This window comes from Excalfactoria chinensis, chromosome 6 (assembly GCF_039878825.1).
Source record: "Excalfactoria chinensis isolate bCotChi1 chromosome 6, bCotChi1.hap2, whole genome shotgun sequence".
Lineage (NCBI taxonomy): Eukaryota > Metazoa > Chordata > Aves > Galliformes > Phasianidae > Excalfactoria > Excalfactoria chinensis.
In genome coordinates this window covers 34,107,777-34,134,550 of record NC_092830.1, presented here as the reverse complement: position 1 = coordinate 34,134,550, position 26,774 = coordinate 34,107,777, and the positions used below count along the sequence as shown (strand labels likewise).

Here is a 26,774-nt window from a genome sequence, read left to right as displayed (position 1 = left end):
AACCGGACTGTTTCACATCCAGTTTATCACAGTATGAAGAGCTTGAAATAGGTCTCTCACCAAAAGATTTCCAAATGGAAAAGCAATATCATGTTAATTAGAAAATTCTTTACATAGTGAAAAGCTCCCGTGGAACAATTACTCTGTATTTCACATCATCCTTTTCTAACACAATCTTCACGTAGGGAAAAGAAAATATGAAAGAAAAAACAACAGCATCAGAAACATCATATAAAAGGTTATATTTGAGTATTTTCCAGACAACAATTAAAGCTTTCTGTGGATACCTGTGTCAGAGCTTCATCACAAACCGGAGTGATACGAAAGAAATACGACAGAAGATTCATTCTGCCTCAGTACAAAAACTGCAATTTAAACATTTGAATGACAGATAACTAGAGAACCATCAGCTGATACACAAGATTAGCATTATATCTAGTCAGATATCAAATCCAGGCACTTTTTAATGCATTCTCAAAGGTTTTTCCTTCTAACCAGTCCAGATTTAGCATTCGAGTACTGAAGATGTTGTTCCAAGGTAATAGATGAGACTGGCTGAAATGACGAAGGACACGTACAGGGAAATTCACTGATACAATTACATATTGTGTATGAAGCAGCTTTAAGTCCTACCCTCATCACAGAAAGCCTTGTAACATTCACCACGGCAGCTCTGCTGCCCCACACCTACTGATCCAACCACAATTAACAGTCCCATGCTCAACAGAACCAAGTGCAGAAGTGCAAATTACGACAGTGCATAAATGCATGTCCAGACTCAACAGGGGTGGGGGCTACAGGCAGCTCTTAATAGCTCCTGGACAACAGAGCACACCCTATTACTAAACAAACAGCTGCAGTAGTGCAGCCAGGGAAGCAGGCTTAAGAGGATCAAACAAACTCTTCCCAGAGTAAATGGCCAAATGCCAATGCTGACAAAGTGATGTGTGCCCTTTTTAAGGAAAAAATGGATTCTGGGAAGAAACCTGGTGGTTAAAGTTGACTTGTGCGCATATTCCTCCACAAAATCTTGTAGACAGAAATAAAATGCATTCATTTCTTTCAAAAAGAAAGAATTTGGAGAACACAGCATATGGAACAGAGACACGAAACACTCAGACATAACACTAGCTGAAAGACTGACTTGGCTTTTCTAAGAAGAACTGTTGAGTTGCTGATGAAGCTGTTCAGGCAGTTTTCCAAAGCATAGCAGCCAAGTTGAGACTGCAAGAAATCACAGCATTACGAGTTTTTTCTTGATTTTTTTTTTTTTCCTATTTTAAATAGACACCTAACAGTTCTACACAGAGACAGTCCTTTGACATGAGGCTGAATATCCAGCCCTAAGCAGTCCTTCAAGGAGCTCTGCGCTTTCCTTAATAAAGTGTTTGCTTTTAGCACTATATTAAGTCAGTTAAGTACCATCACCCACTTTGTAGCCTCACACAAAACTAAGGAAGCCAAGCTAAGATATTGCCTTGCACTACAAGGCCCGTTAAACAGTACAAATCAAAACCTGATCTCTGCTGATACTCGTGTTAGCAAAGCAGGCTGGAGCAGCCGAGGACAGCCTCTCACATTAGCACATTGCATCATAGCAATCAAGGACACTCAAGTATTTATAGCAAGATTATGATCAGCGCAGTCTCACAGATGCCTATGTTGAGCAGAGTAACTGCTGTTAGTCACTGTAGTGTCCATAGTCTTACCTGTAGTCTAGCATCTGAAAGAAAGTCTGCAAACAACCCAAAATGTAACAACAAAATACATGGAAGAAACTCTCAGGAATTCTCTAGTCTACCCTCCTTCTCCTGAACTTTTGAAAATCCCAAAGCTGTTAAACAAACTCATACGGAAAGTGCTTTTATATTTGGCATAATTATCACATTCATTCTTTGCCTGTCAACAAGGCAAAGAGCATATATGGGGCAAGACATTCATTTTAGTGGGAGCTATTGGTAATAGGTGAATAGTTGGACTGGATGATCTTTTGTCTTTTCCAACCTTGGTGATTCTATGATCCTATGATTAAAATAGCTACTTCCCTTTGAGGCTAAAAGCAAGTGTAAGAACTGATGTTTTTTCCCTCTCTTCTTTCTTTGTATAAGGCACTGCAGTGTGTTTATCAAAACATACCTACTATTAAGGGCCCTTTTCCACAGCTGGCCAGAACATTCTCTGTGAGTTTCAGATCCTAACTTTCTAAGCTCCACTCAAAGTTACACATAAGAGACTAGGAAGCTTTAAAAAATGAGATCCTTCTAAGCTGGCCAAAACAGAAAACCAATCTTTCCCTACCCAAAACACTTGAAACAAATTGCCAGTTACAGCAATTATATAATTATATAAACTTTCAGTCTCTTGACTCTAAGCTAATTAGTTCCCCAACGCTGAAGAGTCCTCAGAAGTAAATGAAATGTTTAATTTTAAAGTAAACAGAGAGGGACAAAACAGCAAATTCATCTGCAGGAAATTACCTCCCTCTCTCTCCAGTGAGGATAACTGTCTCTTAGCGGTTGCAGAGAAACCACTAACTTCCATGATTTTCCCCCCCACAAATTAACAGTCCCCTCCACAACTCTTAGGAAGGTTCTGAGGACTGAAGTTGATAACACATACTGAACATGGAAAGGCTGCTGCGAGGTGCTATAAGCTAGATAATAGGAATGCTGTGATATCTCTGTCTTTCTGAAGAACCAGTAGAGCTTTTTAACCCCATTTCACAGAGATTTCAACTCAACCTTTTATAGAAGGATATCCATAAATAGCCTCTTAGATTTAAACCCTTAACATCTGAGAATGCTGGAAAGGGAGGCAGACATTATCCACCTTTCAATTCTACAGACTGGGGTTGGAAGGGCTTAATTACCAGGATACACTTAAGGACACACTAAAGGCTGACAAAAAAAAATTACTCCAATTACAGCAGCTCCACAGACATCACTCCTCAAAAGAGGAAAACCATCCCCTTTACCTATTTCCAAACAGCTCTCCTCATACCCCATGCTAAAAAAAGGCATAAAGAACAAACCGAAGCGTTACACAGTGCAACAGTTTGGCTGCACACAAAGTGACCTTTCCTCTCCCTCACGCAGCTGAACAGAAGCTTTTATATCAGGCAACTTAAAAATTTCTCTTGTTTCACTTCAAAATCTCGAAGTTCAGACACACACCGTTTGTGTAACTTAAAGCAACCAAATAATTTCAGCTCACATGCTTTTAACTCAAGATTTAGATTTGAATGTGGAATTCATGATCTAGCATGATTTACACATTCGCTGTCCCCAAATGCAGAATTCACTGTTTTCCTTGTGATTTTGTCTCTGATGATGCATTCTTATTTATGATATCGCTTTGGATTTTGTACAGTCACCAAACACCTGTAGTTAATGATTAATGCTGAGTGAAGTGGTTGCTGTTAGCAGTCACAAAGTTCTTCCGCTTTCAGTACTCCTGTGCTAAGCTTTTTGCAATGGTGCTCAACTGGATATTTGAAGTTCCTTCATATATTGTACCTGAAATTAGAACAGAAAAAGTTAGGAGTCTATAAAATCACGGTGAGTACATCAATTTATCAATATATTACCCTAACAGTCCAGCTAGGATACTTACAATTACAAAGTGAAGCTTTACTAAGCAAGTTTTAGAATTAACATTCATGTAGATGTTCGTATCTTATCTGGGACAATCAAAAAGCTTTTCTTTTGGTACAAGAGAATGACAAGAAATTTCCATGAAAACCAATTCCTAGATAACCGACAAAAAGCTAACCATCAACATATCAGCAATCGGTAGCAATGACAAACCCTTAGGCTCAGCAGTTATACTGGTCAACAAGGAAACCTTCATGAAATTCTACATAGATCCAGATCTTTAACCCAGAGACTACATACAAAGAAATTTAATCAGTGCTGATTACAGCTCTAAGGGAAAAAAATTCCCTTAAAAACCAGCCATTCGTGTCCAAAGTATAGTGATACCAATGCAACAAAAAACATCTGTTTAGAGGTTATCACTCACCTATTTTGCAATCACGATAGTACTTTTCTATTGGATAACTCTTTGTGAATCCAACACCACCCATCCATTCAATACATTTACTAGTTGTTATTGTTGCAACCTATGAAGACAGTTTCATTGTTACTATTTCAGGATTCAACACCTTGTAGCCAGCACCATACTTTATGCTTTATAGCCATTAAAAGTGAAGACCAAACAGTAATTAGAACAGTAACCAGTATAAGTGGGAAAATGACAGATTGTTATTTCTCTATTCATCTAACGCAAGTTATTTTAGAACAAGAACATTCTTCCACATCAGAGAACATCAAGAATTCACTATTACTACAGTGGTTCATATGACACCCTATGAAACAGACTAGCAGAAATATGCAAAATAGCAATTAAAAAGAAACAGAAGTGATGCAGTTCTGAATCACATTAAGCATCACAGTTGTGGACCAGCTAAGTTGAATCACTTATTTCCCCAGCCACAAAAAGAATCCTGAGAGAATGAAGTCTCTCTAGGTAACTCAAAATACAAATTCACTTTCTCTTTTAATGTCAGAAGATAGAAATGCAGCTACAGTTTTCACAGCAAAACATGACATAATAACTGCATGTTTGGTAATGGAAGAAACTTGCAATCAGCAGTGAAATAAACATATTGAATTGAAAACTGTAAGTTACCTCTGCAGCATAGTATTTGGCCATGCTCGCCTCCTTTATGAATGGCTTTCCTGTTTCTGCAAGACGGGCTGCATTGTAGGTCAAGAGCCTTGCAGCCTCCAGCTGTGTGGCCACCTGAGCTATCTGATGTTGCATTGCCTGTAATAAGCACATCGCGAGTCAGACAGAATTAAGTTTTAGTACTCAAGTGAAATTTCTAGCAAGAATCCCTTTCTCTACATAAAAGGACATATCTGCAGTCAAAAATAAGATTAAAAAAAAAGTAATCCAGATAGACCAGTAATTCTGCATGGCTCTGCATTTGTGACAACAGATCTGAGAAGTCTCTGAGCCACTATTGCTATTCTATTAGGAACTGCACTCTCTTTCTCCTTCCCTCTTCTTGGATTCAGAAGTACAGGGGGACTTCTTGCCAGACTGGACAGGCAGAGTCAACTATTAGAACCCATGAGTACCAAAGACATCTCAGCCAAATGGCAACATCCTGCTCAGCAGTGTAGTGACAAGAGTTGGTCAAAGTGGTATATTTACTTTGCAGCCATCTATTGAGAATAGTCATATTAACACATGTAGTTCTCTCATGAAGCTTAACTGAAAAAGACATGAAAGGAGCTTCTTAAATAAAATGGAGAACTACTAAGGCAACAACTACCTCTTCCCACGCACAATAACCATGAGACAAAAGCTATGAGTGGCATAGAAAGTAGAGGGTGTCACTGAAGAATGGATTCAAGAGGATGGAAAACGGTGATGAAATTCACCGCTAAACGGCAGGTATTAAAGAAGAATAGGATTACAGAAAGAGATACAAACATTATGATGATTGAAAATGAATATTTAAATAGCCTAACTTGCACCTAAAACACAATGAAATCTTTCATCTTATTAGAACATTAACACTGCTCCTTAAGATCTGCAGAAACATATAGCAGAAACATAAAGGCAGGTCAAAGTAATGAAATAATTTGGCAATTACAAAATTCAATTTCCCATTTGAAAGACACAGTTTCAACAATTTTCTAAATATCTCTGGGTGCTTCTTAAAATTCATACAAATTACCAGTAGCATTAACGTTCCTTCCCTTCAGTTGAGATGTAGGTTTCTTTTAACAAGAAAATTACTACGGTAATTACAATTATACATCATCCTTCTTAAACTATACATCATATTTTGCAACAAAGAGTCTTTCATTTTAAGATACAGATAGTATCATGAAAACTAAATGTCTTTATATAACACAGGAAATATGATAACTCAACCAGTGTTCCTCATCTTGCTACGTTACCCAGCGTCTCCAGGAAAAGGCCTTCCCCTACACCTCATGTAAGCATATAAAATGTGCTCAACATACGGTGAGATTAAAATCAGTGTGTATTTTTTCGAAGCAGTGAATAGACTATCAAGCAAAACGATTTACAACACTACTGCTCCAAAATTACAAATGATTTACATGCCTTCTGAAAAAAAAAAAACACTGAATTGATGCATTTCCAATGGCAGATGAATGCTTCCCTAAAATCCTTCTGAAAATTTCTTCTCAAATATGGAGGAGGCATGACAGAAGATCAAGCACAAATTATATATATATATAATATATATACATATTATATATATATAATATATATAATATGTATATATAATTATATTTTATTTATATATATAAATAAAATCAGGTAACTCATTTTATGAACTTCACCTACTGAGATCACTGCTATTATCTTAGAAAAAAAACTCATGAGCCCATTAACAAGTACCTGGAAATCAAAGATGTGTTTCCCAAACTGGACTCTCTCCTTTGTGTATGGAACTGCATGGTCAAAACACCCCTGTGCCAGCCCTAACATCTGTAAAAAAAGATAAGATTCAGCAAAAATTAGCTGATTAATGATTGCACCTTACAGAGATCAGAGCACAGAGTCATCTTCCAGTCAGGTAGTTCCCCTTTGTAAAAGGCCTGCTGCTTAAGAGAAACTTTTTCTTCCTATCTAATGATTGTTAAAACAAACTCAAAATATTATGAAGGTTCTACGCAGAATCTGAACACAGTTTTACAGTTACTCACACTTCAGACATTTACTCCTTATTCAATTAAGATAACTGAATAAAAAAACACAATGCCTACAAAAAAGGGTGTGAGGAAAGAACGTAAGAAAATAATGCAGTACTTCACTCATTAGCTACACTGGCATATTTATTGCCGTCTTGAATAAACCCATGCAAATGAACTAAGTACATCAGCTTCAGCACCTCTAACAATATACACATCTACCTTGCACTAAAACCGTCTGAAACTGTTTTCACAGCCATAATGATATTTTTATATAATTCTAATTATCTTTTAAGCCTATCGCACTGCAAAACTAAATTCAATACTACAGGGCTTTAAAACTGCTCTTCTCGTTCATTCAAGTCTATTTCTCACCATTTACCAAAAAAAGTAGTAACTAAGATATAACAACTACCTGACCTTAACTTTTAATTAGGCTATAAGTGTAACTTGAAGTAATGAAGTTAAATTCTAGACTATGTATTTTACTGACAGAGCATCTATATTATTTATGTCTCTGGGAATAACTGGGCCCATGGCTCCAGTTTTCAAATGCCATATCTGGCCAAGTTTAATCAGAGATGATTTTCAGAAATGATGGAAAGGCATTTAGCAACATAGCATGCTGTCAGGTGAACAGTCTAAGCTTTAGAAGGACCACTGTTCCTGCTGTGCTTATTCAGAGGTCTGGCTGCAAGCTGGAGGAAAAGGTAAAGGAGGATCAGGTAGTACAGATGCATCACACCCTACACAGCACAACCACAGCAAAATATCAAGAAAACATCAGTTTTTAGGAAGAAAATTCAAAAATACAGGAAAAAAAAAAAAAAAAAAAGCCAAAACTTGCCATAAGCTCTTTTATTATAAGGCCGTATCTGATTTCTACTGAAATCACCAGCAGTCTGAGATCCAAAGTGAGTTTACAACAAAATGTGGCACTTGGAAAAACCTCCAAGATGAGCAAACAGTTTCTTGAAGATGCCATTAAGACACAGCTTTCAAACACAACACTGAAGCAGGGCACTTCTGCTACAAAAAAAACTTTGTACTTATTTCAAAAAGAAGTTAACTTGAAAACAAATGCTACCGGGGAAGCATTAGTCAGCCTGAGGTCACATTTGGTAATCCCATCCAATCACAACGAGAAATATTAATATAATACATTTCTGTACGGTATATTACCCAGAGATCTAGTCTTCAAAACATAAATTAATACAAAGAGAGAAAAAAAGGTTGAAATATTTCTGAATCTATAGGTTAATCAACAAGACAAGCTAATTGTTATTTAATATGTTTAAATGTATTGCTTATGTCACAGAAAGGATTTTATCATCTGCAGTTGTTTCAGTCTATTACTGCAATTTAGACACAGGGACAGTGACATCTAGTGGCAATATAGTTTTTAACAAAGTATCTCCTAAATTGTTTATTCTTATTGGCCAATAATACTTTGGAAGGTTCAATCCAAATTGAAAGTTATATATTGGTTGCATTCAGCATTAAACAACATTACTCACCTGTGCAGCAATCCCTATTCTGCCACCATTCAGCATTCCAATCGCATACTTGTAGCCCTGCCCAATCTGCCCAAGGATATTTGTCTCAGGAACCTAAGGAATAAAATCACTCAATTATTTGTGTTCTATCCTGCTTTGCAACTGCTGGAAATGTCCACAGGTGAATCACTGTACACTTTGTTTAATTTCCCCTATAAATTTCCCCTATAAACCAACCATCTGCTTATAAAAAGATCTGATCAGAACATTCTCTGATTATAAACTCAAGTGGGAAAAATGGTATCAAAGTTTAGAACTTAAAACTCAGTCTGCCTGAGTATTTCTGAGAAATAGGGATGACTGTAACAGCAATGATGGGGAAAAAGGGAGAAAATAATGGAAATTCAGTTAATGTTCTTTCCTTACATGTAAGTAAGCTCAAATCATGCACAAATTATACTTCAATAGCTAGACAGCTTACAATACCTTAACATTTTCAAATGTTACTGGGCAAGTAGATGATGCTCTGATACCAAGCTTATCCTCCTTCTTGCCTATATGCAGTCCCTCTGTGTCACGATCTACTATAAAGCAGGTAATTCCTTTGTATCCCTAGGATGAATTAAGAAAATAACTGTTATTTTATACTAGCATTACCAAATGCTTATATAAGTATCACATTCCGATACTGACATTTAATACCTGCTTAACACTAAATAAGACACTGGCGTTGTCATCTGCACCTCATATCTACTAATTACAGTTCAGCACAAGTCAAAGCAAACAATTCTATTAAAATATTCCATGAGGAAAATAGAATAATTTTGGGAGTTCTCTTGAGAGGACAGGAAACCAGTATTATGCCAACGGAATGGGATCACAGTGCCTGTCTGTACTGGAAGTCACCAGGGAAGCAAGTTAATGCTGTGTTGGAACACGCCACACTTAAGCAGTGAGCTGCCACACAGAGGGTGTGTTTAGGCTCAAGTGGACAAATGAATAACAGCTCTAAACCCATCTCTCAGAATATTCTACAGTACGCAAGTTTTTAGTTAAGTTCAACCACTCCAGCTATGCTTCAAAGGCTGCAAATATTCACTTCTTTTTAAGGCTGCCCATAGTAAGAATGCTCACCAAGGAGACTGTTATCACTGGGAACTGTGTCTGAATATTCAAAGTTCAGTATAAGTACTATAAAAGCCCTGAATGGACATCCAGGATTGCTAAGCACATTCATCTTATGCTTCTAGTCTGCAGAACATGAATATCACTGCCTTTTCATTTTCAAGAAGTAGTGGGAACATATTTTGTACAGCACTCTGAAATCATTCAGGTGGTTGTTGTACGTATTCAGATCACAGTTTGGACAGGACACTCAATAACGCATGTGACAGTACACAGACTGTACAGTTAGTCTAAATTCTGTCACCTCTATGCACGAGATTACAGCTTTCACAGCTGAAATCTTAGATTGCCGGAATACAGCAGTGATTCCTGATAGCTGGTACAGTGAGACAGGAAAAGTATTGCAGTTCTTGTGGAAGAGTTGCGTCCTTATTAAAGAGAAGACAACTCCTTCCTCTCTGCCTTGGCTTTATGATTTCTGTTATCAGTATTCCACATCATAACTTCAAGTAGTGCACTGTGAGTTAAAGAGTTAATGGTATACAAACCTATAGCAGCCTGTTCTCTTATATACACTGCTGTTAACTGCCAGCTAATGGTTAAAAATCAACAACTTTCAATTTCCTTCTTGAATATTAATGCAAAATCAAATTTCTAAGTTTAACAGGACAATACATGCCTTCAAAATGCTACACACAGTAACAACTCCAGACTATAAGGCAAAACTAAATAATTTAGTTTTGTATTGGATTCCCTCTACTTTGTGGCACGGTTGTACTTTAAAGCTTGCAGTCGATATTTCTGAGTCTTCACACCAATATCCAGACTAGTAAATAACAGAACTCGAAACATGAATATTCAGATATGGGTTTGGTTTTCTTCTTTGTTTTTTAAACCTGAACTTTACTACTGTGTGCTTGTTAATTATTGAGCGCCTGTAGCCTAAGCTCTGTTTTGCCTTGCAAAACAGCAACTTGTCTGTTGGGCCAGGAAGTGTCACAAACAACCTGTTCTTCTGTTACTCAGAAGAAGACCAATGCATGCTGTGCTCGTCATCTAAGCAATTCTGATTCTGGCATTTTTATTTTCCCTGGTGGAAGGAATTAAATTGCTCAGCAAGTCCCCTGTTTTTGTTGGAAAACATTTTAAAGCCTTGGAAAAGGTGCAAAGAATATTAGCCTTTAACATCAGATTATTAATATAAACGTCACAGCATCATATATCATCACCTGTCACTGAAAACAACAGTATTCTTTACCAACTTACGGAGGCAGGGTCTGTGTTTGCCATCACAAAGAAAATCCCTGCATGTTCTGCTAAGGAAATCCACATCTTTGAGCCATTGATAATATAGTAGTCTCCTTTCTTTTCAGCACGAGTCTTCAAAGAGAAAGCATCACTGCCAGATCCAGCCTCTGACAGGCAAAAACTGCCTATCTGTCAAGTGAAGGGAAAAATTCACTTGAGGAATTCCGCAACAAAAACAGTTATCAACAAGCACAAGCCTCTTGAATTCAAACCTTTTAACCTACCACCTCAAAGTAACTAAGTTTCAGGTATAGAAACGCCATTGATATTCATGTCTCTGACAGCCAACTGCTTTACAGATTTTTTCCACAGCAAGTTAAATTTTAATGGCACTGAGACCCTTTCCTCTCATCTAGTGATGACAGGACATCTCTCTACCAACACAGCTCTCAGATCTAACAAATGTTTCAAAGTTCACATACAAAGACCTTTTCCACTGCTGCAGTCACCCATTTAGTTACTGGGGGAAAAATAAACCAACCACCCAACCACTAATATTATGTAACTTCTGAAAACCATCCTATATTATGGTAATATGAGATGCTGACTCACTGTATCTTTAGACACCCTAGGCAAGTAGGTTCTCTTTTGTTCTTCTGTTCCATATGTGGTAAACAACCTATTAGTCAGTGTATTTTGGAGCTCACACATGAGAGCTACAGCTGGATCAACTTTGGCCAATTCTTCTACTGCCAATATGACGGAGAAAAGTGAAGCTCCAGTTCCTCCATACTCTTCCCCGAGCTCAATACTCATCAGCTGAAATGGAAAAGATGCAAATATATCAGTCTTCCTCATGAGTTCTCGTCAACCTGCTCGCCAAAGCCAGTACTTAAAAGATTAAGATAAAGGCTACAACATATCAGCATTTCCATGTCCTTCCTAAAAGATGTAGTTCCTTTCAATACCCTTTACAAACTAAAAAATGTATCACAGAAGTCAGAAGTCAACTCGTGCAAGTTGACAACTTGTGTCACAAAAGCAGAACAGAGGCCCAACGACACTCTGCAGTTTCAATGTCAGTCCATCATTTAGAGTTGCCGTTGTACAGAATGATGTTTTCATCATAGACGAGCATTAGGTTTGATAACAGGAAAGGCTACAATTGAATGCAGGAATGATAAACAGGTTACTTGCAACACAATCTCCTGTGGCTGCCTGATATGGACATGGAAGACTCTCAATGCCCTTGTCCAGTGACACAGATATGCTGGTCCCAGTGTTGCATGCAATTATTCTTATCCAAACAAACAAAAAAAGATGGTAAAGATAAAGAACTCAAAGATAATTTGAAGAATGCAGTACAAGAATGGGACAGATTGAAAGAATATCACAGTAAAAGCTGGAGAGAGATTAAAAAAGAAAACAAAACTGCCCTTTTGTTGATAAATCCAAAATTCCCAACAGTTCATTATCTCAACTGAATTATCTCTCACAGTCTTTTAATCTATGAATCTGAAAAGTGGACAGTTAGAAACTCATAGTAGTGGTGCTGCTTTTTGACTAAATAATGAAGTAAAAATGTGCAGACCCCTTGTTCAAACAATCCCTTTATTACGGAGTCTTCCATTTTCGAATTCTCATCCATTTTTTGTACCAGAGGTGCAACCCATTCCTGAGCAAATCTTTTCACTGCAATGAAAGAATAAAGAAAGCACGTAAGTATTCTAACACTCTACTTGAGGAGCACTGTAGCAGTCACATGGTATTTCTGAGAGGTTATGCCTCTGTTCTGACACTCCCAAATCATTTAATTATAAGACAAGAAGTGAAACAAAGTAATGTACCACAGTGTTCAATTATCATTCACGTTACAAGCTTGTGAACCAAAACAAATACTTCTATAGATTAAAAAAAAGGGGGGGAGAAGGGGGCAAGAGAAATATTCCCAATAGGCCCCTTATTTTGTTAGCTGTATCTACAAATTCAACTTCTCACTTGAGCAGACTTAGGGCTTTAACACACGTTGAGTGTATGAGATGATAAGTAAGGCTGTTCCTGTTCAACCTGAGCCTTAGAAACCTCTTGTAGATATGCAGGTTCTCACTCTGACCCCTCTGCTCTGAAGTCTTTCTCATGCAGGCCTGACTGCATTACAGGCACACACCGCATCTGTCACCACCTGGGGACAGGTGAAACCTCTGTCAACCAGCTGGAGCAGTGACCCACAGCTGAACCAAGCACTTCTGAAAGGGCATGAGACAACACCAGGCAATTTCACTGCTGCAGCAGCGACAGTTTCAAACAGCTAATATTTACTCACGCAGAGTAAACTGCACTATGGCATGTGCACTTGTGCTCCGGTAACACGGAAGAAGAACCAAAACAACACTGCATTCTCCTAGCTATGCCTTCCTGAGTTTTAACCACACAGAAAACAGGTACCCATATTTTTCAGCATCGTCTCCTCTTCAGTGAACGTTTGCAGTGGAGCACAGACGAGTCTATCAGTTGTCACATTGGGCATAGGTTCCGATTTGAAGGATCTATAGACACATGGAGAAGCCCTCCAAGAGGCAGCCAAGTACGCTGGCACATTTCTTTTCAGCTGTTGACAATAAATACAGAACATCAGAACAGAATTCATGTCTATGGACTACTTAAATATTGAGTAGCTTTAATTTTAATTGAAAAAACTACAGTTTTAACCAGTGTTTTTCGTCAGTAACAGAATAGGAAACAACTTACACTCTATTTTCTGACATCTATTAAACCGAAACTAAAACACAATGTTATTCCAAAATATACTTGAAATCATTTGTTTTAGTCCATTCTGATGTTTGCAGCAAATAAAGCCTGCTGACAGCACTTGCTTTTAAGGAAGGCTCTGCAACATTCATAGCAATAAATGTACATTTTAACTGAATTACTCAAATACGATACACGTAAAACAATGTTTCACAATCCAAGCACCAGGCTTCTATGTAGTTTAAATCCTACAGCTAGCATGTTGGCAGTACTCTGTAACTAATCATTAACATGTCGTGGTTGGTCGATTTACTTAACAAGTACAGGAAGGAAGTAAACCTGAGTGATTAACCTCACCCCTCTCAGAAGCATCCCTTCGTTCATCCATGATATAAAACAACCTCAAATGACATCAAGAAGCAGTGAGCATCCACCTCAGTGAGTAGAGGTATTACACAGTTATTTTACTGCAGGGGGAACTGTGCTAAACATGCATGCTAAGATCTGGGAAGTCACCAAAATGAGCAGCACAGACAGTGCAGCTTTTGGGAGCAAACTACACACCGTGAGCATCAGCTGAGCAGACAGAGATAATGTGATAGAATGAGTTTTGCATCTCTATGAACTACTTTCTGTTTGAAGAAACACTCAAGTAGGGAACGGAATTAACACAGCAAACATGAGCTGGCTCAAAAAATTAACAGGTTAATGTAAAGGACCTACTGACCACACAAACGAACACATCACTGAACACACATCACCCTCTGCCCCACTCAAAGTGGGATGTGCATATTTCGTCAACCACAGAGAAAAATATAACGACTTTTCTCAAATGAAAATAGGCAGTTGGGCGAGCTTGGCTAATCAGCAGCTCAGCAAGGACTAGCAAAGTGCATGGGGCTACAGTGGCTGAGGTAAGAAGCCAACAGTTCAGTGTACTGCAGCAGGCTCCTGGTAACAATGCCAAAGGCTTGGAGAAAGTTAGTACTTAAAGCCTGAGTCCATTTCCCTTCCTTGGTGCTCTAAGAACACAACAGGGTTACTTCATATCACCAGAACAGCCCTGATGTGGAGCCCACATGGTAACCCACAGATCTGCCTCACCCCGAGCAACAACACAACATAGACGCAATCAGTTTTGAATGTAACACATAGGCTTAAAAAAAAACACCCAACCCAAACATGTATAGTTTTATTCTTAGAAGTCATTCAGACATATGAGTTTTATGTTCTCAGATAGCATTTAACATGCAGAAATGTTACTCAGGTGCCTCAGTATTGCCTCACTGCTTCCTCCTCTTTCTGTGGGCACGGCAGTGTATGCTGCTGCCAAGGGGCTCCAGCTGCCTGCCCTACCAAAACCACACACTGAAACATAGTTGCTGAGCTGCTTATAACATGACTTCTTATCTCAATTCTTACCTTCACCTCACCATGCCTGGCTGTTATAGGTTTTACAACCTAAAATGCCAATACATGAATACTACAGGAAAGCTGGGGGAGGAACCTTGCACAGGAACAATAGTGACAGAAGAAGGGGAAATGGTTTTAAACAGGAAGATGGCAGATTGTTACCAGACATTAGGAAGGAATTCTTTGCTGTGAGGGCGGTGAGGCACTGGCACAGGCTGCCCTGTGAGGCTGTGGATACCCCAACCCTGGAAGCATTCAAGGCCAGGCTGGATGGTGCTGTCAGGGAGGTAGAACGACCCGCTCCGGCACTCCAACAGCCAAAAAGAACCCCAACTGCGACGGCTTTGAGGTACCGCCTTCCCCGCTCCGAACCGGGGAACGCTCAGCCCTCTCCCTCACCACCACCGACCGGTCGGCCCTCAGCATCACCTTAGCGCCGCTCCTCAGCCAGGCTCCCGCCGCCGCCGCCATGCCGGCCCGCCGCCCTCCCCCTTCCGCGTTGTCTCGCGAGATTTCGCGCGACACGGGAGGGCGCCGGGCGGCACAACAAACATGGCGGCGGCGGCGGAAGGGGGCGGCCGCGGCGCGGGGCGGCGGCGGTGAGTGGGGGCTGCCAGCTCCGCGGCCGTGCGGCCGTCCGGGCTGTTGGCCGAGCGCTGGGGTCGGGCTGCGAGCTGAGGGGCAGGCGGAGGGGTGAGGCGGCGCGGCCACCTCGCGCGGAAGGCGGTTGCGCGGCCGCTCCGCCGTCCCTGGCCGGTTGGCTGTGAGACGGCGTTGCTGAGGGGCCGGAGCGCTGCGGACAGCGGGAGCCGCCGGTCGGGGCCTTCGGCCTCCGTTCGTTATATACGGGAGGAGATGAGGGTGTGACGGGCGGCTCTTCTGCCACACCCCTTTATTTTTCTTCTTTTATTTCCTTTCTGATTCCTTGCAAGTAATTGGGACACAGATGTGTGCTGTTAGCCCTGTGTGCTGTTAACCCTGTGTGCTGTTAGCCCCGACACGCTGCTCTCCCGCAGCCACAGTTCCTGAAGTACGATGTGTTGGGTTTTTATGGATGGTGCCCCGTCCCTGCAGACAGCCAAGGTCAGGGGATGGGATCCGAGCACCTGATGGAGATGTGGGCGTCCCTGTGGGTGTCCCTATGGGTGTCCCTATGGGTGTCCCTGTGCACTGCAGGGGCTGGGCCTGATGGCCTTTAGAGGTCCCTTCCAACTGGAATAATTGTAAGATCCTTTTGCTTTCCACTGAAGTGTGTTTTGCTTGGATGGAAACTCAACATGTAGGGATTAGGACACAGGTGTGGGTAAGAGCACTCGTGTTCTACAGCACTTTGTCTACCGTAAGCTTAGCATGTAGCACTGCAGCCAGTGCCACACAAAGCAGGCCAATAATCCATGTTCTACTCTCAGCTATCAAAGGTGTGTGTTGCCTGTGAAAACCTTTACAGGTAGAACTGAGTGCCCGACACGCTTGGCTCATTTGAATACATGAAATGTGAGCTGCTGTGCTCGGGTGCTAATAATTAAAATTGCATTTACTGGTTTGCAGTAGTCTGATGTACTATCATTCTTCCCTGCAAACTGAATTGGTGACATAGAGAAAGGAACGTCCCCAAAGCATTATGGTTTCCCAGTCTGATTTCCTTGCTAGAAGGAAGCCTGGTCATCACTGTGCTACATGGTCCTGTACACCCCTTTCATACCTATAATTCATGCCATGATGTCTTTTTTCTTGTCATTACAGGAGACACCAACAAATGGAACACAAATTGACCTAAGCTTACATCAGGCTGGTGACACCAAAAGAAAAGGGTATGCAAAACTGATATGTAACGATGTAGTCAAAACTTAATTGAACAGTGCTAATGACAACAGTAGTTTTGGTTACGTAGGTTTATGGATACATAAAGTGAATTAATGCATGCAAATGATTTTGAAAGGCATCATTGTTGAAGATGGTTTTGAATTCATAACTTGAGTTTTCGCAGCTTACCTCATGCCTTGTGTAGTAACTATAGGAAAACAAAGAGCTGACCCATTTTCCTCTTTCCACTCAAGCCTGACTTCTGTATTCACAAATTCATTGCAAAGTAAGACTTTAAAGATTTGCCATTTACAGTCCCAGAAAAAAAAGAGCATGGCTTCTGGTGAGTGGTTTTATTATTTCAATGCATAACAATAAAGTGCATTAAGACCACTGCAGAACAGGAAGCTCATGTCTCCCTTCAGGTACTTATAGGAAGCAGTGAGGTGATGATGAGCCTCCTCATCTGCAGACTGAACATTCCCAGCTCCCTCAGCTGCTCCTCATAAGGCCTGTGCTCCTGACCCCTCACAGCTTAGTTGCCCTACTCTCCAGGGCCTCAACATCTTTCCTGCAGTGAGGGGTCCAAAACTGAGCACAGTACTCAACATGCAGCCTCACCAGACTTGAGTACAGGGTGACGATCACTTCCCTGCTCCTACTAGCAACACTGTTTCTGATACAAGCCAGGATGCCATTGGCCTTGTTGGCAACCTGGGCATACTGCTGGCTCATGTTCAGCTAAGCATTGACTGGTACCCCTAGTCCATTTCCTCTGCACAGTCTTCCAGCCACTCTGTCTCAAGCCTGTGGCATTGCCTTGAGTTGTTGTGGCCAAAGTGCAGGACCCAGCACTTTGTATTCTTGAACCTCATCCCGTTGGCTTCAGCTCAGTGATTCAGCATGTCCAGATCCCTCTGTAGGGCCTTGCTACTCCCAGGCAGTTCAACACTCTGCCAAGTTGGTGTCATCTGCAAACTTATTGAGGGTGCACTCAATGCCCTCATTCAGGTCATCAGTAAAGATATTGAAGAGGACAGGGCCCAGCACTGACCCTTGGGGAACACCACTTGTGACCGGTCAGCAGCTGGATTTAGCTCCATTCACCACCACTCTCTGAGCTCAGCCTCCAGACAGCTCCTTACCCAGCAGAGATTGTACCTGTCCAAGCCATGGGCTGCCAGCTTCTGCCTTCTTCCATGGGAAGATTCTCTTTTTTCTCCTGGAGCCTCAGGAAAAGCTCTCTGTTCATCCATGCTGGTCTTCTTCCCTGCTGGCTCCTCTTGTGGCTCAGGGGGACAGCTTGTTCCTGCACCTTTAAGACTTCTTTCTTGAGGAGTGACCAGCCTTCTCGGACCCCTCTACCCTCCAAGACCAAATCCTTAGGGACACTCTGTACTAGTCTCCTGAACAATTCAAAATCTCCCCTCTGGAAGCCGAAGGTAGAAGTTTTGCCATCCCCTCCCGTGGCTCCATCAAGAATCAAGAACTCTACCATTTCATGGTCACTCTAAGTCAGCTTCTGACCTCCACATCTCCTACCAGACCTTCTCTGAGAGCAGCAGGTCTAGCGGGGCACCTCCCCTGCTGGGCTCTCTCGCCAGCTGCAGAAGGAAGTTCTCTTCCACACACTCTAAAAACTTAGTAGACTGCTTCTTCTGTGCTGTGTTGTATTCCCAGAATAGATTAGGGAAGTTGAAATCCGCCATGAGAACAAGGGCTGGTGATCACACGACCTCTGCCAGCTGCTCATAGAACACATCATCTGTCTCTTCATCCTGGTTAGGTGGTCTATAAAAGACCCCCACCAGCATGTTTGCCTTGTCAGCCCTTCCCCTGATCCTTACCCATCAGGATTCAACATTATCATCCCCAGCCACAAGCTCAGTAACATCAAAGCACTCTCTTAACAGAGAGAGCTATACCACCACACCTCCTTCCTTGCATTTCCTTTCTGAAGGGCTTGTAGCCATCCATTGCAGCACTCCAGTCCTGGGAGCAATCCACCATGTTTCCATAATGGCAACTAAGTCATAAGTTTTAATCCCTTCCCCCTTCATATATATATATGTATAGCTTAAAGCCCTCTCTACAAGGCCTGCTAGCTCCTGGGCAAAAGAATCTGTTTCCCCCTTTGAGACAGGTGATACCCATCAGCAGCCATCAGGCCAGGTGCTGAATAGAATAGAATCAGAGAATCATAGAATTGCTCATGTTGGAAAAAATCTTAAAGCTCATCAAGTCCAACCACAACCTGACCATACTATTCTAACTGTCAACCCTTTGCCAAATGGTGTCCCTGAGCAGCACATCCAAATGGTTTTTACACACATCCAGGGATGGTGACTCAATCACCTCCCTGGGGAGCTTATTTCAGTGTTTAACAACCCTTTCTGTAAAGAAGTTTTTCGTGATATCCAACCTAAACTTACCCTGGTGCAACTTGAGGCCATTTCCCCGTGTCCTGTCACCTGTCAACAGTGAGAAGAGACCAACCCCGCTCTCACTGTAAGCACAGTGAGATCACAACTCTTTGGGCCTGGCCATCCATCCAGTGTTTCACCCAGCAGAGCGTACGCCTCTCCAAGCCATGGACAGTCAGCTTCTCCATGAGGATGCTGTGGGGGACAGTGTCAAAGTCTTTACTGAAGTCCAAGTAGACCACATCGACAGCCTTACTTTCATCCACTAAGTGGTTCACCTTGTCATAGAATAAAATCAGTCCTTTGAAATCATTTTTGATAATCCTTAGGCTTCTGCCACTGACCTCATCACTGCCAACCTGAACTGTTAATGAAGGGTAATTATCAATCAGAGGGGTGGATCTGACTGCGGTCTTCTAATATCCCTGACCTGGGCCTCAGGGAGGCAGCACACCTCCCTGTGGGTAGGGTCAGCTTGACATGTAGGGCATTCTATTCCTCTCATAAGGGAGTTGTCGGCGACCATTACCCTTCTTTCCTTCCTTGTGGAGGCAGTCTTAGGGTGTGGAGTTGACTGCCTCACCCTAGACAACTTTGCAGGTAGACCTCCTACCACATCCTCACCTCTCCCTTATGTACCAGGCCCTCAAACCTATTACATAGAGGGACTATTAAGATTCTGAAATTATGGTTGTCCATTTATGTTTTTAGGCATGATATGTGATAAAAGGAGTCCCTCCCTATAAAAAACTTGGGTTTTATGAATGCTTTTAAATGCAGTGGAACTTGTGATGTGAACGTATTTTTCCTTCTAGGCACAAGAGGTTGTAAACTTAAAGAGGGAATATGGGTGAAAAGAAGCCAGAACCTTTGGACTTTGTCAAAGATTTTCAGGAATATCTTACACAGCAGACTCACCATGTGAATATGATTTCTGGATCTGTTAGTGGAGACAAGGAAGCAGAGACTCTTCAGGGAGGTAAGCGAACTTCAGTTCTATCAACACTTTGGATTTTGGGGAATGACAGCACAGTCTACACTCTGGATACTTGTGCATGCGACTACCGTTGTGTGGAAGCAATAGGTTTTACATCATAGAGGATGTTTGTGTACCCTTATCTTTGTTAGGGTTTGTTCTGATAGTTCTGTGTGTTTGATGAGCAAGGGCATATGGAAGCAGAGATATCTGGCATATTCTCATGGCACAAGAGCTGTAATAACAGAGATTATCTATTGAAACATCTGTTGTATTATTCACAGCTGGGACTGAAGGTGATCAGAATGGGCTGGATCATCCTTCTGTTGAAGTTTCACTGGATGAAAACTCAGGAATGTTAGTGGATGGATTTGAAAGGACATTTGATGGGAAACTGAAGTGTCGCTACTGCAACTATGCCAGCAAAGGAACAGCAAGGCTGATAGAACATATCCGAATTCATACAGGTATGAAATACTCTACAGTACTTCACAGCGAGGCACTGTGATGTTAACTCAGTGTTACATTTTGCATGTGAGCAGCTGTCATCTTCAAGCAGTGTGGTATTTCTTTGAGTTGCTCAGCAGATAAACCTGCTCTTGTTGTTGTTGTTGTAGTTGGTGTTGTGGGTTTGCTGATTCCTGAGATGTCCTTGGCTTTGTGTGTATGGGGAGCCTTGAGCAGGATAGCTGAAGTTGTATTGTTACTAATATCAGATGTCATACATCATCGTCGTTCTGTGGACTCTGCACCATCTGTTAACAGGAAAGTCCTCTCCGGGGAGAGGCATGACACTTAGGGTTTGTGCCTTGCCTAACATTCAGACTTGTTTCTCATGGCTGTAGCATGTAATATTGTCAGCATCATCCCAGACCTGAACTTCAGGATGGTAAGAAGGACAAACAATGCATAAAACCTTCAGTTCTTCATATGTTTCAAGTAAAATCTTTGCTCTGACTTCATGTTTTGGGAAATGCTGGAAGAGCAGAACGTTATGTGTAGGGTGATCATTCTCAGTGCTGCCAGAATTGGAGAGTAAATGCATGACTCATTTGATCAAGGAAATTGTCCTACTTAAAGGCAAGTTGATCCAAGACCTCTGTTTTATTTTGCTCAGAAGTGTGGGGAGGAAGCGTGGCAAAGGGCTAAGACATGGATTGCATGGACTATGAAAGCTCAGTGAGTGAACCAGCATTACAATAGGGAACTGGGAGCTGACCTGTAGCTCAGAGAGATGTTAGTAAACAGATGATGCGTCCTGGATAATGTGCAAGTGCAGCAAGCTATCTACCAAAGCAATTATGGCACAAGCATGACCATACTACTATTATTAAGTGTCACTTACTCTGAATTAAATTCATGCTGGTTCTTAATAGCAGTGCTGTTAGTGGTTCACTGGCTGTGCTGTGTTTAAGGGCTTGCAGTGTGGCTTGCAGATCTTTTCCCGTGTCACCAGTTTAGAGTGAAATAAGAACTGCATTGCCTGTTTTCACATCAGTAGGAAATGCTTCAAAAGACCTTAAAGGCTGAAGGATCACACTCTTCTGTTTGGTATTTTGTCACATTTTGCATGGGAAGTTATTCAACAGCAGTTTAGAAACTGATGTATCATTCTAGGTAGGAAGGGAAGGTGGCATGTCAGCATTTGGACATGCATCAAATCACCCCAAAGGCATTTCTAACTATCCACATGTGGAGTCAGAACTCATATCAATCCATGAAGGAGGATTAAGAGCCCAAAGTGTGATGTTACAAAGGCAGCGTGTGGTATTGTTCGAAAGCTTTCAAGAATTGTTTGAAAGCTTTCTAATTACGTACAGAAGCGTTAGTGGGAAATGTCATCTAGTAGAAGAACAAAGTTCAAGCAGTTGGAGAGGACAGTACCTGACTACCAGGTCTGAGAGAGCAGTTGTCTGGTGTTTAGCACTATTCCACCAAATATCCAGCTAATCTCAAGACTAGCAACAACTCTGAAGCTGAATGTGAGCAATTTGGTGAGCAGCACTCAGTTAGCTATTTCCACGAAAGACTTCTGTGAGATGCCATAGTATCTGTTTTAATTTTCCAGGTGAGAAGCCACACAGATGCCATTTGTGTCCCTTTGCATCTGCTTACGAACGTCATCTGGAAGCTCACATGCGATCACATACAGGTGAAAAACCATACAAATGTGAATTGTGTTCCTTCCGCTGCAGTGACAGAAGCAACTTATCTCATCACCGGAGGCGTAAACATAAAATGGTGCCCATCAAGGGTACGAGGTCTTCCCTAAGTAGCAAGAAAATGTGGGGGGTTCTGCAGAAGAAGACCAGCAACTTGGGGTACAGCAGAAGAGCGTTAATTAATTTGAGTCCACCTTCTATGGTGGTTCACAAGCCAGACTACCTTAATGATTTCACTCATGAAATCCCAAATATCCAGACTGAAGCCTATGAGAACATGACTAAGTCATCCCAGACCGGTGGGTTGCCAAGAGATCCGCAAGACCTCATGGTCGATAATCCTTTAAACCAGCTATCTACGTTAGCTGGACAGTTATCCAGCTTGCCACCTGAAAACCAAAATGAGAGAGGATGCTCTCCTGACGTTGTTACCTGCCAAGATGAAAAGCCTTTCATGATGCAGCAGCCCGCTACACCCGCTGTAGTTTCCTCTGTGTCAGCAAGTATTGCTCAGAGTTCATCTCCAACCAGCCCGGATCCTCGGCCTGCACACAACCAAAGGAACTACAGCCCGGTGGCGGGGCCAAGCAGCGACCGCAGCGCCCACACCAGTACTCCCAGCATAAGTAACAGCCAGCCAAGCACTCCAGCTCCCACCCTTCCTGTTCAGGACCCCCAGCTTCTGCATCACTGCCAGCACTGTGACATGTATTTTGCGGACAATATCCTTTATACCATTCACATGGGATGTCATGGGTTTGAAAATCCTTTTCAGTGCAACATATGTGGGTGCAAGTGTAAAAATAAGTATGACTTTGCTTGCCATTTTGCGAGAGGTCAACACAGCCAACATTGAGAACATGCTTTCATTTAGTTTTTTAACATATTGCAATATATTTTTCATACTTTCTGAATGCTTGCACATTCCCATAAGGAAAATAGGCGTTGAACTATTGGACGAAGGAGGCAAATTTATTTCTGTGTTGTCATGAAGCTTGCCAGGGAAATTTTGTATAAGATGTGGTGGTTGTTTTATATGTAGCCTTTAAAAGGAGGGAAGAAAAAAAGAGAAAACACATGGAAAGTATTATAAGAACTGGAATGTACGAAGATGTTTTGGTTGCTAAATTTCAGTCGCCTGCTCTTAAAATCCCCATAGACATTACAGATGTAGAAACAGAGCGTCCCAACACGTTGAATTATCAGATTGGTTAGATAGGATAAAATATGTTAAGCACGAGCTATGAAAGGTTACTGCAGAGGCAGATGTGGTTGCTTTGGAGCTTTATCCCTAAAACCGTAGCTACTATCAAATTTAAAACACAAACAGAAGCAACTTTCACATACAAATGGAATTTGATTTTAAAGCTCACTTTAACCTGATGAGATTAATCTGGTTTTCCTTAGCATAGCCCAAACTCAGAACACTAATTTAACTATTATTGTTAAGATTCACCGGTGGTGCACGGTGTTAGAACCTCCGCTTGCAACACCAGAGGGCCCGGGTTCGAATCCCCCCTGTGGTGCAAGGGGTAAAACTGCTGCTCTGCTACACAGAGGGCTCGAATCCCGGGAGTTGGACTCGATGATCTTTAAGGTCCCTTCCAACTCGCGCGATACTATGATACTATGATTCACCATGAAACTGGAAGATAAGAGGTTACCGTGAGTGAAACTCTGGTAGGGAAATAAAGTTAAGAGCCAATCATTCACTGCTTATAAGAAGAAGGAATAAACCTGACACCTTATTTGAAGCTGAAAAGTACCCTTAGCAAAACCGTATCCGTGGTCAGAGGAGGCAATTCTTGCAGTGCTAGCACAGATCAGCATTAACTGCCTTAAATCAATTTGTACACGTCTTTTGCACAACTCGACTTCTGTCCGGCTGACGGAAGTTCTAACAGAAACGAGAGGTTTATGAGTTAGGACTGTATAACGCTCAGTTATGTCTTGGGCCGAGAGACAGCCGGTGGGTTGCCTTGCTGTTGGAAAGCTGCGTAATCGTGTTCACTGCAAACTTGGGCTGAGGTCAGTTTGTCTGGCATCCATCCCCAACATTTGTTGTCCCTTTGGTGTGCTGGAAATACGGAGAGGAGCTGAGGGTGCGTTTGTGGCGGGGCTGGGTTTGTTTCGGTGGGTTTTTTAAGTATTCACGTAGTAGGCAGGCAAAGAAGCACTGACTGGCTACATTTAATTCGTGATTAATAGCACACGTACACAAAGGTGTATGTGAATTCCATTGCACATGTTTATTTAAGCCTTTACATGTTACTTTAGAAGCACCTAGACTAACGGACAGACACTTTAATAGGAATTTATATGAAACATCCGAGTAGAACTAATAAAAGCTCTTGATATGTTACACAGGTATTTGTAATGCTTCAAAAACTGAAGAACCATTACTTTTACCATACTTAGACATGCACTTTTACCTTAGTTTGTCTCATGGGAGACAAATTAAAGCCTCCCTTATATGTATTCCCCCCTTTCCCATCAGGCAAAATATGGCAGCCAAATGTTTTGTTACAAGAAGGTTTTGTTCATGTTCTGGAAACCAGTGTCTGCAATCTGAATAGAGACTGGTTGGAGATTCAGGGCTGTATTGCCTCCAAGGCCTTCTGTTTAAGGACAATACGGAGGGGAAAAAGAACCTGCAAGTTTTAGCACCAGAGGTGATTTTCATTGGAATGAATTAGGAGTTCAGGAACTGAACACACTTAACCCTAATTAATCTACTGTTTGGGTTTCAGGCTTGGTTTCGAATGCATTTTAGTGAGTCAGTATAACTGAGAATATATCCATTTTTCATATGGCACTCATCATAATCCTCTAATATCTCTTTTCAGAAGCAAAAGTGCAGCTCTTTGCATGAACTGCATGCAGAGGACCTACAGCCACGTGTCCTTTTGCATTTTAAAGGCTGTGGTGAAGCTGACTGAATTGGAATCTACTTGGAAGGTATTGCTCCTGTACAGGTTGTGTAACGTGGCCTTTCCAGTCAAAGAACAGCACCAAGGTGACACATAGAGGTGGCTAAATTATACAGTGTTAGAACCACAAATACATTACAATTAGTAGTTTATAGAGGTCCTTTTTCTTACCTTTGGATATATGGTGCAGTCTTTAATTGCTGGGCTCTGGCAGCTGCATGGAAACTTTCCAGGTTGCTTTGCTGTAAGGAAAACCTTCCAGCTGTGTGTTACAGCAGCCGGGTTTGGTTTGTGGCTCCGCTCTTCGATACCGGGGGGATCGCTGTGATTGCGTTCTTCCATTCTTTACACTGCTCTGAATCCAGTTCAACTTGATCTTCAACAGTGCCTATAAGCAGAATGGACTTCCTGTCTAGTGCAGTGACTCCTGAACCTTAATTCCCCTGCATGTAATTAGAGGTAGAGCAGTAAGGTCACTAGGAGAAGGAGCTGGTAGCGAGAGGGAGCCTGCATGGCCTTACCAAAAGGGGCCCTATGTAATACTGTGTGTTCCGTTGTGCCAAACAGTTCCCTGACTGTAAGTAGTTCCTTCTGACTGCTGAGTGGGTTTGGAAGGTGTGTTTCCCTACTGCTTTTGTTGTACATACTGTTTACTATGAAGAACAGAACTAGTAGTGGAAGATGGACGACCGACTGTTGCCATGCTCAAGCCTTACTCCTTCAGTCAGTGAGGGATTCCCTTAAGGAACCATGGGATCAAGACCTTGGTTAGTGAGCCTTTCCACATTGGCTTCTCCAATGTATAGTAAGGCGGTAGAGAGCATCTTACCTCATATTCACAGGGGAGTCTGGGAACGAGCTGAGCTGTTTTTTTCCCCATACCTTGACTCTGGTAGCTTCTGTAGTAGCAACACATTTAAGTTAATGGGTTGGTTTGTTGTGATAGATTATTTTACAGACCTGTTGGTATCTTGAACATGCATTATTTATAGCACGCTTATTACAGACTCAGTACCTGGAGAAGGAATGACCCAGCGAGCGTGAAGATGGTGGTAGATTATCTCAGTTAATACTTAAACCAACTGTAAAGCAGCTAACAGAGAGCAGCAATGGTTGGTTTGTCACAGATACAATGCTTAGATAAAGCTGATTGGGACATAAAACTCAGAGATGCGCGCCATCGTTTCCTAGCGAAACAATCTGTTGTATTTTCTGTTCCAGGATGTTTTGGGGGTTTGCTTGTTTGCTTTTTGTTTCTCTGGACGATGGGAATGTAATTTAGACGTCTTCACTGGCAAGTTTGCTCTTAATTTTCAGCTTCTTTGAAAACCTCCAGCACGTGGTGCAGGAAAATATATACCCTGCTGAAGCATTTTTCATTGAGCAACCTTTGTGTCTGTGCTTCTAAGTACCCGCTTTGTTAATGATACGTATTTCAGTGTAAAGAGCGTATTTTGTATGCAAAGAATGAAATCCATTAGAACCGTCGGCTCAGTTTTCCTGTGTAGTGGATGTTTGCAGAACGACAGGGTTTAATTCTGAAATAACTCGACTCTTACCTAGTGTAGTTCATGTTGTGGAGCTTTGCTTTTGTAAGGTAAGAATAAAATAATACTTTCTAATGAAGCCTTGCAGTGATTCATCTTTCAGTTGCACGTGGGTGAACTGCTCATGCCTGGGGCTACTTGAGGTAAGGGATGGAAGGTGAGATCA

At 41.7% G+C, this 26,774-nt stretch overlaps 2 protein-coding genes across 2 annotated transcripts; one reads left to right on the top strand and one right to left on the bottom strand.

Annotated features, from left to right (window-relative positions):
* Positions 1-218: 218 nt before the first annotated feature.
* On the bottom strand, positions 219-15,302 carry ACADSB (acyl-CoA dehydrogenase short/branched chain). Its single transcript, XM_072340878.1, has 11 exons — positions 15,197-15,302; positions 13,052-13,214; positions 12,198-12,298; positions 11,219-11,425; positions 10,625-10,795; positions 8,720-8,845; positions 8,255-8,347; positions 6,445-6,534; positions 4,690-4,827; positions 4,021-4,120; positions 219-3,515 (listed from the first exon to the last, which is right to left on the bottom strand). The coding sequence occupies exons 1-11, from the start codon at positions 15,236-15,238 to the stop codon at positions 3,445-3,447; spliced, it is 1,302 nt and encodes a 433-aa protein (XP_072196979.1). The 5' UTR covers positions 15,239-15,302; the 3' UTR covers positions 219-3,444.
* Positions 15,292-26,687, top strand: IKZF5 (IKAROS family zinc finger 5). The gene is made up of 5 exons (XM_072340880.1): positions 15,292-15,366; positions 16,511-16,578; positions 19,809-19,972; positions 20,254-20,436; positions 22,038-26,687. Exons 3-5 carry the CDS (start codon positions 19,840-19,842, stop codon positions 22,985-22,987), a joined length of 1,266 nt encoding a protein of 421 aa, XP_072196981.1. The 5' UTR covers positions 15,292-15,366; positions 16,511-16,578; positions 19,809-19,839; the 3' UTR covers positions 22,988-26,687.
* The last annotated feature ends 87 nt before the right edge of the window (positions 26,688-26,774 follow it).

Bases quoted from the DNA above. Each gene is read 5' to 3' on its own strand.
- ACADSB (XM_072340878.1), bottom strand. From the start codon at position 15,238: ATGGCGGCGGCGGCGGGAGCCTGGCTGAGGAGCGGCGCTAAG. The intron at 11,426-12,197 runs GTCTGCACATTT...TTTCCATTTCAG, and splicing joins AGGGATTGTTTGAACAAGGG to CTGATGAGTATTGAGCTCGG. The intron at 4,121-4,689 runs GTAACTTACAGT...CTGTCTTCATAG, and splicing joins CCAAATACTATGCTGCAGAG to GTTGCAACAATAACAACTAG.
- IKZF5 (XM_072340880.1), top strand. From the start codon at position 19,840: ATGGGTGAAAAGAAGCCAGAACCTTTGGACTTTGTCAAAGATTTTCAG. The intron at 19,973-20,253 runs GTAAGCGAACTT...TATTATTCACAG, and splicing joins AGCAGAGACTCTTCAGGGAG to CTGGGACTGAAGGTGATCAG. The intron at 20,437-22,037 runs GTATGAAATACT...TTAATTTTCCAG, and splicing joins ACATATCCGAATTCATACAG to GTGAGAAGCCACACAGATGC.